The 10271-nt window shown below is 35.6% G+C and overlaps 1 protein-coding gene across 2 annotated transcripts; it reads left to right on the top strand.

Annotated features, from left to right (window-relative positions):
- Window positions 1-5644: 5644 nt before the first annotated feature.
- LOC147532208 (lysine histidine transporter-like 5) lies at window positions 5645-9371 on the top strand. 2 transcript variants are annotated; one of them, XM_086647030.1, is made up of 10 exons: window positions 5734-5847; window positions 6110-6166; window positions 6551-6729; window positions 6894-7277; window positions 7520-7919; window positions 8142-8247; window positions 8391-8482; window positions 8663-8731; window positions 8888-9034; window positions 9109-9371. In XM_086647030.1, the coding sequence occupies exons 1-9, from the start codon at window positions 5821-5823 to the stop codon at window positions 8984-8986; spliced, it is 1413 nt and encodes a 470-aa protein (XP_086503156.1). In that variant the 5' UTR covers window positions 5734-5820; the 3' UTR covers window positions 8987-9034; window positions 9109-9371. The 2 variants fall into 2 exon arrangements, with proteins under 2 accessions (XP_086503157.1, XP_086503156.1); XM_086647031.1 differs by lacking the exon at window positions 6110-6166 and having other exon boundaries at window positions 5645-5847.
- The last annotated feature ends 900 nt before the right edge of the window (window positions 9372-10271 follow it).

The following is a 10271-nucleotide window of genomic DNA, read 5'->3' as shown; positions in this document are numbered from 1 at the left end:
TCAAGAGTACATAAAATATTCTTCAACAATTAATGACAAGAATAAATAAATTATCAAGGTTGCCAATATATGGACAACCAAATCTCTTAGATGGACAAACATGTTGGGTGTAAATATAATTAGATACTTCTAATAAGTGAACAACAGAGATTTCATTGTCTGCTAATTTTCACCGCCATCTTCCTCAAATAACTATCACCGGCACATTGTCTCAAGGCCCTAGTCTTCTCCAACCACTACTAAGCAAGTCAAACCTCAAAGAAGAAGAAAAGAACATGTTTTTAAAGAGAAGAATCTGACTTTATTTTTTTAGTCTAATAAGTTTTCATGGTGATTAGTAGATTTTACCTTTTCTAGGGTTTATGAATAGCTTTGTATCATTTCAAGAATTCAAACTCAATAAAAAGTTTGCAGATCGTAGTGATAAAAACCCCTAATTTCATGTCAGTTTACAATCATTAACAACTTCAACTTCTCCAGTATCAGGCCAACATCCCATATCCACATCCCTTCTTTGTAGAGAGAAAAAGTAGATGAAAATAATGAACATCTGTTTGGGATAAGAGATGGGCTAGAGAGAAAGAGAAATGAAAGATCAGATTTACCTTTGAGTTTGAAAAAGTGTGATTAATTGGTTTAGTTAGAGAGAAAAAGACAGGTAGATGAAAGACAGGAGAAAGAAGAGCGGTAAGGATGGAGATGGAAGAGAGAGAGTTGAAGTGTTTGGTTGTCCCCCAATTAAAAGTGATTAATTATATTTCCACCTCATCTTTTATTGTCCACATAAGAAATTTAGTTGTCCATATATTGGCTACCATTATCAAGGTTTAGCTCATTTTATTGTTAGAGTTTGTTATATAGTAGTGAACTTATCATGGCTATGCAGTTACTTGTATTTGTTTGGAGAATGAGATCACAAATCTTTTATAAACAGAGCATGGTTTTGATTTTAAGTATTGATTTTTTTCTATAAATTCTTATAATCATTCGTTTGAATATATATATAATAACTTATATTCGTCATTTATACAGATGGAGCAAAACCCTATGTTGGTATTGGAGCACCTCACATGCCATGCCATATGCACGGCCCGACCCAGTCGACTAGTCCTCTTGGATCAGTCAATGCTAGTTAGTTATGATTAATGTAATGTTTGTATTACTTATCTAGTTTTTTTTTTTTTTTGTTGAATGAAAGACAAAACAAAAACACTACATATTAAGATCCCACTTCAAGTTGTCGAGTGAGTGCCACGTTCTGGTAATCCTGTGTTTCCTTCCCCACTTCGCAAGAGCGTCGGCCAGGCCATTCGTTTTCCTCGGACTGTACTGAAATTGGATTTGCTCGAAATGGTTCATGCGAGCTCTGATCTGTTCGATGTTATGTATTGATTGCCAGTTGATAGTTATGTTTCTGTCCTGAATATTCCTTATCAAATTGTTGTTGTCGCTTTCAATTATGATGTGGGTAAGATGGAGCTCTTCCGCCCATATGATAGCTTTCAGGATAGCGATGCTTTCACATTCTTCCGCCGTCTGTCCCCTGATGCTAGCTACTCTGGCCATCCTGAAATCACCGTTTGCATCATGGATGATGTTTCCGATACCTGCCAGGGCAGTGTTGGTTTTGAAAGAGGCGTCCACGTTAATTTTGAGAAAAGGAGGTGGAGGTGGTTGCCACTGGGGCGAGTCCGCATTCCTTTTAGCCCTTAGTTGCCCGGGGAGGTTTGTTATATAGCATTGAATCTGCCGGATAATCTGCGTCGGCTGGATATCTTTCTTGCCGAAGCTTTTTTCGCATCTAGCTTTCCAAATGAACCACATAATTTTTGCCAGAAGCTCTGTCGTGGCATCTTCCAACGAAGCCCAGTTTGTAATCCATTCAATCACTGAGCCAATCCCATCCGTTCTTATGTTGTAGTGGAACCAAATTGCCCGTGCAAAGTTGCAATGGAGAAGGATATGGGTGGAAGTTTCCCGTTTGTCGCAAAAGGCACAGATGTGGTCGTGGCCAATGTAACTACCGATTTTGTCTTTGACCGGGAGACTGTTGGTGCAGCATTTCCAAAGAAACAGTTTGATTCTGGGGATGGTTCTAATGTTCCATATAAACGCCCATTCTACCGTTTCTGGTGCTCTGGTGCCAATACTAAGATACCTGTACATAGATTTTATGGTGAATTGCCCAGAGTTAGTGAGTGTCCATACCATTTCATCCTCAGCCGACGGGTGGAGGTTGATGCCAAGGATCGCATTGCAGATTTCCACGTCGAAGTATCTTTGAAGCATGTCCATCTTCCAAGTGTTATTGTCGATCAGTTGGTCTACTGTGTTTAGAGGACAATTTTTTTGGTTGTGTAGCGGCGGTGGTTTATTAGGAATCCAGAAATCCTGCCAAATATTGATGTTGGTGCCTCGGTTTACATCCCAAAAGATAAGTTTAGAGAGATTTCCGATGGGTTCCGCAAGCGATTTCCAGACCCACGAATGATTTTGTTTTGGGGGGGTGGGTTTATCCGTTTTTGGGTAGTATTTTGCTCTTAGAAGTTGAGCCCAGGGCGCTGAAGGATATTTGAGAAGGCGCCAACCCAGTTTACATAAAAAAGCTGCATTGTCAATGGCCGGCATTCTGAGTCCCAGGCCTCCAAGCGTACGAGGACGACAGATTGTTGCCCAGGTGATAGTGTGAATTGATTTTGTTTTTCCCCACCAGAATGACCTTTGAATGGTCTCTATGCGTTTGCTGATGCCTTTGGGAATGGCAAAGCATTGCATCTGATATCGGGGAACCGCCGCGGTAATAGACGAGATGACTACTGTGCGGCCAGCTTGTGAGAGGAGGTTAGTTTGCCACTTTGAAAGCTTATTCTGAATCTGTGCCAGCAAGGGTTCGAAGGTCTGTTGTTTTTGGGCCCCTATGAACAGCTGGGTTCCCAGGTACCTGTCTAAATTCGAAGCTTGATGAACTTTGAGAGATTTGGTGATTAACCTTTTGAATTTGGGGTGGGTATTTTTGGAGAAGAAGATGGTAGATTTGTTGTAGTTAATGATTTGACCCGACTCTGACCCGAATAATGATAGGATGGAAATAATAGAGAATCGTTCTGCCTCATCTTCTCTCTCACTCGCACCTACTCTATCTCTCTCTCTCTCTCTCTCTCTTTTTAAATTCTATTTTTATCTTATTTATAATATTCACGTGTATCAGAGCTACTTCGAATGACTATTCATCTACCATTTGGACTTTCCAACAACATTGTTGGTTGTTCTTCTTCCTTCTGGAGATATGTCTCCTGGTCCCGAGGAATGAAAATGGATCTCCGAGCTAAAGACAAATTCGATTTTGTTGACTGATCTGTTCCACTGCCAACTACACACTTTTGAGATGGGTGTAATGATCTTGTACCTAGTTGGATCATTAACTCCATATCTCTGCTCTTCCATTGTATATGTGGACAATGTCGCTACATTTGGCGTGACCTTCATGATAAGTTCTTTCAAACTAATGTGTTTATGGTTTATGGGTTATTAACTTAAGCAAGCTATTTCCACCTTTACTCAGGAATTTTCAAGTGTTTTTTCTTATTTCACTCAACTCTCCACGACGAAGTACAATCCTTAATGGTCAATGAACCCTGCATTTGTGGTCACGGTAAATCAGTTATTGAACGCTCCAATCAAGAGAAGGCGTGGAATTGTTTCAAGGTGTCCAATCTTCCTTCTTCTAGATCCTTTCCGTTTATTTTACGTATGGACATCTTCATCAAAGAACAAAATGTTGTCTACCCTAAGTCTAACTTGGAAGCGGTAGCCCTAGCGGTGGGCCTATACGGTGATACTCGTCGAGCCCATTTAGGTGGGCTTAAGTTCAACGCGCTAAGCACCCTCAACCATTTTGTGACTATTGTCGGACCCATGTCCACATACGAGCCACATGGAAGGCCCATTGGGCCTCGTTAGGCCCTTCTGCCCGGCTTTGTTTATCCCGACATCGCTAAGGCGCCTGGACGCCAGCCACCTCCTTGTCCCCGGACTAATACGTTTGTATCGCCACTCTCATAAAACATCAAAACAGTCTTCAGGAACCCACGGTTCACCTTTCTCCATTGTCGCCACCACCACTAACAGGGGCGGAGCCACATAGGGGGCCGTGGGGGCGCAGGCCCCCAGGGCTCCGCGATAAAAACGTCTTTAGGTGTGAAAATCTCAGGGTCGGATTTAGGTATAATATAGTTGATTGCCAATTTGTATCACAAAGTTGTAGTTGGCTCGGCGGTTGAGTTAGTTGCCATTCACACAACACGTTATGGGTTCGAAACCCATTGTCTTACTATTATTTTTATGTTTTTTGGGTGTTTTATTGTGAGCCCTTTTAAAGGTGCCTTGTTTTAGTGTTACAGGCGCCTCCCTCAAGACAAATACTTATAAGGGGGCTTTCTAAAATTTTCAATTTATTTTTGTCTATCTAGTTAGTACCTCAAATTTTCTTTTTAACTCCTTTTTTTTTTTTTATCAAATTTCTTTTGTTCCTATTTCTTTGTAAATTAATCCAACTTCAGACTGAGTTATTTGCATCCCCATATAACCCTTGGGTCCTATTAATTCTTCATTCTTATGTATATATACAAACATTATTTAATTTAACTGCAAATGTTACTTATTTATGTTTAGATTTTAGTAAAAACATGTTACAGTTAATTGTAGCCTAATTAGTTGATAGTATTGTATGGACATATAGAAGTCATTGGTTTGAAAAACATATGATTTTCTTTTCGCAATTTAGACTTATAACTATTTTCAATAGAGGTTACTATTGAAGGTCTGCAATTCGTCATTAATGAAGGTATTCTTTTTTTTACTGTTCAACAGTGCCCCCACAAAGAAAAGCTTCTGGCTTCGCCACTGACCACTAATGGTATAGTAAAAGGTGAAACTTCCCCTTCTCCGCAGAGAAAGGGGATTCTCCCTTCACATGTGAAGAAAGATTTTATCCCAATCACACAGTGAAGGGTAATCCCTCGAAAGAAAACCCCTTTCCTAGATTTTAGAGAGAGAATTGATTGTGGAGATGGAAAAAGAAGGGGAGGAAAAATGAAAATAATGATGGTGATCGTTAAGATGGAAGTGGTGGTTGTGGGGGGTAGTTGTGGTCGATGGTTGTGAGGGTGCGGGTGCAGGTGCAGATGAAGATTAAGAGTTAAAAACCAAACTAGCTAGTTAATTTTTTTACTCGAAATGAGGTTGCTCCATAAGTCAAATTTATTCGACCAAAATCTTTACAACACAAAAATATTGTATCACGTTCTTTTAAAATGAATGTAACGTAAAAAAAAAAAAAACAATTGTCATCCTATATAAAAATTTTAAGTTATAAAAAAGAACGACTATCCGACTAAATTATATGATTTTTTTATAATCGGAATACTTTACTATATTATTATTATTATTATTTTTCTTTAGTTAGAAATAAAAGATTAACCAGACGAGAGACATTTACAAGTGTATTCCAGTCAAACATGAAGTGAGTAATTTTAGATAAAAAAAAAAATATAGGTTGTTAGTAGTCCAACTTGACTTATTCTAACTAAATAACTAAAAATAGGTTTTTATTAGATAAGCTTGACTTATTCTATCTAACTACTAGTAAATCTGATCTAACATGAGATTTATCTGGAGGTTTACCCAAAACCCTAAACCTATATAAACCATCTATAAACCCTTTCGTTATCCCTTCTTCCTTAAGGAAGTTATTAAAGAAGTTTTGGAGATTATTTACTTTTATCTTAGTTCTTAAACCAAGACTACTTTCTCTTCTTGACAATGACGAATATTTTTCATGCTCCCTTGGTATGTATATGATTATTAATGAAGTAATTCCTAATCAAATTAGTTTAATAGTATTTTTGTTAATCACATATATTTATTTAAAAAATTAGATTTTCTTTGTGTTTCTTAATAAAAAAAACTTGTGGGTATCATATTTTTTTTAATTAAAAATTGATTTGATTTGATCGTTCTTATTAGGTTTTACTAAGGATCAAGAGGACTAGGGTTTACTTTTCTTCTTAAGTTTTTTTTAGATTTACATTGAAACATTAATAATGAACAGTCAAGAGAGCAACAAACACTAAGGGGGGATCAAGAAAGCATTTTGGATCCTTTGATGGTATTTTTTGCATCTCTGTTCATCTGTTTTTGTAATTTCAAAATTGACACTCATTCTATTATATTAAAAAATTTCACTAAATAATATATCTACTATTTTAAAGTAAAAAAAAATAATGAAATTATTAGACAATTATAATGTTATTCATTTGTTGCACATATATATTCTTTCTTATTTGTCTTTTATCTTTTTCAATCGTCTTTTGATGAAAAAAAAAAATAGTTTTACCATCTTATATTTTGTCTTTTTTTCTTGACATTTGATTTAAATAAAAGAATATAAAAAAATTCTTCAACTAGTAATGGCTGAATGAAAAAAATTATGAGGGTTTCATTCATTTCTCCTATGAAGTATATAGTCTAATAAGGAACTTGTATTTGGTAGGAGAATGAGGCTAATAGTTCCCAAGGGACAAGAACTCAACAAGAAAGGAATTTGGAGAGTTGGCTACCAATTACAGCATCAAGAGAGGCAAAGTGGTGGTATTCGGCATTTCACAATGTCACTGCCATGGTTGGTGCTGGAGTTCTTGGATTACCATATGCATTATCTCAACTTGGATGGTATAATTGATATTCTTACTCTTATAGTTTAGGTCTTACAATTGGGTCCTTGTCACAAAGTCTTTATGGTTTTCTTTCTATGATTTATGTAAACCTCTAATTATTTTTATGTAGACCTCTAATTATTTTTACGATACTTAATTAGTGATATACGAAAATTGCAGGGTAGGTGGAATCACAGCAATAGCGCTATCATGGTTGATAACACTTTATACATTATGGCAATTAGTGGAGTTACACGAGGTAGAGCCTGGGACAAGACATGATAGGTATCCGGAACTAGGTCAATACGCATTTGGAAAGAAATTAGGGTACTGGATAGTAATGCCTCAACAACTATCAGTTCAAGTAGGTTCTGATATAGTTTATATGGTTACTGGTGGAAAATCTCTAAAGAAATGTGTGGATTTACTCTTTCCACAATTTAGTTCCATAAGGCAAACCTATTTCATCCTATTTTTTGGTGGTCTTGAATTACTTCTCTCTCAAACTCCAAATTTCAATTCACTAAAAATACTCTCCCTCCTTGCAGCTATCATGTCATTTAGGTGATTAAATCTTAACTTTTCTCTTTATTTTATTTAAGCTTCACTCTTATATATTTTGGAATTGTGGTGCCCCGGTAGAAAAGTCGTGGATGACTTTGATGGGCCAAATATCTCTCTAACATAGTTGGCCCATCCTGCCGGACTACATAGGTCTTCGACTGGCTTTTTTAGGCCAAGTATCACAATTGATCAATTAATCAACCTGTCCTCTAACAATGGTTTTAAACTAATTTGTATTCCAGTTACTCGGGAATAGCTTGTGTTGCATCAATAGTTCATGGTATAACAACAAATGTAAAACCAAATTATGGAGTAAGAGGGATAACAACAACAGACAAAGTATTGGATATATTTTGTGCAGTGGGAACAGTAGCATTTGCATTTGCTGGACATAGTGTTGTTTTGGAAATTCAAGCAACTATTCCATCAACACCAGAGAAACCTTCAAAGAAACCTATGTGGAAAGGAGTTGTTCTTGCTTATATAATAGTAGCTTTGTGCTATTTCCCGGTTGCTATTTCTGGTTTTTATGCTTTTGGGAATTCGGTCGAAGATGATTTACTTGTTTCATTAGATCATCCTCCTTGGCTTATTGCTATTGCCAACTTAATGGTCTTTTTTCACGTCCTCGGCAGTTATCAGGTACATAACATCTATAGTTTTACTCGTAGTCTTATAGTAGCATAATTCATTACGTCGATTTAAAGTTATTTAACAACTCAAAAAATAGTTGATCATAAAGATGCGGTTAAAGTAGTATCACAACAACTTTTGAGTAAGATTATGAGATAAAGATGTAAGCCTGTTTAATTTAGAAACTATTATATTATGATGCTAATAAGAAATTTTATTTGTATATTTTAGGTATTTGCTATGCCGGTTTTCGACCAAATTGAAGGTTGTTTAGTAAAGAATTTGAAATTCACTCCTGGTCTACGTCTTCGACTCATTGCACGAAGTATATATGTTGGTAAGTGGTTTCGTTTGTAATTTTTTTTCTTCACGAGCATAAGCTAATTAACTAGGCGGACCATAAATTTGTAAAGAAAATATTGATAACTGTCGAGAAACATAATCTAATTTACTGACCAAGTTGTTTCATAAAAATTACAGGGTTAACATGTTTCGTAGGAGTATGTGTTCCTTTCTTCGGTGGACTATTGGGGTTCTTTGGAGGACTCTTTTTCACGCCTATCTCGTATTACGTAAGTTTTTACGATCATCTATTTAAATGATAATAATAATAATATAGATATATTTTTGATACTTCATTTTTACAATTAAATGGTATCAAGATTTTTGAAAAATTAAAGTACTTGATACTTGTCTTATACAACTAAGTAATATTTATGAAAAATACATAACTAATTTTTATTTGACTGCAGATTCCTTGCATCATGTGGCTAGTCATCTTTAAATCAAAAAGATTCAGCTTTCATTATCTTGCTAGTTGGGTGAGTAGAAATAAACTTAGTTTGCGTACTCACCGTCTACTTTTTTTTTGTGGAACAAAATTGTGCTCACCTTTACTTCATTAAAATCTCATCTTATCTTGTTCTCTAATTAAATATTTTTCTTTATGACTTTTGGCTTTATAACGTTTTTGTTAGATATCAATTATCCTTGGTGTTGCTGTAATGATTTTGGCTCCAATTGGAGGAATTCGACAGATCATCGTCTCAAGTCAGTCTTACAAGTTTTTTTCTTAGACTCGTCTTGATACCTAGTTGTACATATCCGAGAAGAAATAAAATAAGGTAAATTAATTTTCCACTTCAAATTGTTATCACTATTAATTACTTTGACTAACTATTCTTTTCCTGATTAACAGGAAGAGGTATTCGATGGAGGTCATTCAGAATCATATACTATATTGTGAAATTCTAAAATCTCGGGGAAAAATAAGATTTTTAGTGTAAACGAAGGGAATTTTATTGGATGAAAAACATATTTCGGTTGTTATCTTACTATCCTTTTAAGAACTTGAAGTTCAGTTTTGTTTCCAGGATGGTTTGGATTATATTTTTTTCTTTTGGTTTGATTCTAGATTTATAACGAAGTTGTTGATAAATTACACCGTGATTCTGTTTGGTTTATTTTTTTTGCGTACTATTTAAAAGTATATCTTTGAAATAAGGGTTGATTATGTTTTGGTCCACAATTTGTGACCAACTGGTTGACGACTTTTTCCACCTTTTTACTCTTTTTTTTTCCCCCTTTTCTCTCTCCTATCTTCTATCTCCCTACTCTCTTTTCTTTTCTAACCTCAAAGGGGTTCTAGGTCTGACTTTCTTATGTTAAAGAAGGTGAAGTGGAAAATTCTCGACTTTTTTATGTTGAAGAAGTTGAGGTGGAAAATAGAGAAGAATTAAGTGACAAGATGACAAAAAGTAAATAAATTATAGAAATGCTATTAGGATAGATTTGGAAGGTTAGACTCGGACATCAGTAGAGTAAATTAGAAAATCTAGGCACTTATGGGAGTCAATCGGCCAATTGGTTATAAATTAGGGGCCAAAACGAAATTAACCCTTAAAATAATCCAAAATGAGTGAATGGGCGAAAAAGTGGGAGAACCCGGTCCAATTTGTGAGTTTTTTTGTGGGCCCGAGATAAGAGGTACAACAAAAAATGTGTCTTTTTATCCTACTACCATTAATTCTCTTTATTTTCGTTACATTCTCTCTCTCTCTTTCTAGAAATTTTCAGAGATCTATTCTTTTTCTCTTTAGGAAGTTTCAAGACCTCTCTTATTTCTCTCTATAAGGAATTTCTTTAACAAATTTGGTGAAGAAATATTGGAATGGTTTAGGGTTTTGGAGAAGTCAGATTCGGTTTGATTTCTTGAACAAATTTGGTGAAAGTTTAATGGTGAAAAAATACTTTGGAAAAAACAGATCTGGAAATATTTTGAATGATTTAGGGTTTTGGAGAAGTCAGATTCGGTGAAAGTTTAATGGTGAAGAAATATTTTTGAAAAACCCGATCTAGAAA

This window comes from Eschscholzia californica, unplaced genomic scaffold (assembly GCF_041429995.1).
Source record: "Eschscholzia californica isolate CP2 unplaced genomic scaffold, dmEscCali1.0.p SCAF_6, whole genome shotgun sequence".
Lineage (NCBI taxonomy): Eukaryota > Viridiplantae > Streptophyta > Magnoliopsida > Ranunculales > Papaveraceae > Eschscholzia > Eschscholzia californica.
Note: the sequence above shows the minus strand (reverse complement) of the source record. Positions and strands in the feature narration are given on the sequence as shown.

Coding starts and splice junctions, on each gene's coding strand:
- LOC147532208 (XM_086647030.1), top strand. CDS start 5,821: ATGACGAATATTTTTCATGCTCCCTTG. Junction 7,920..8,141: donor ACGTCCTCGGCAGTTATCAG/GTACATAACATC, acceptor TGTATATTTTAG/GTATTTGCTATGCCGGTTTT. Junction 8,248..8,390: donor TGCACGAAGTATATATGTTG/GTAAGTGGTTTC, acceptor TAAAAATTACAG/GGTTAACATGTTTCGTAGGA.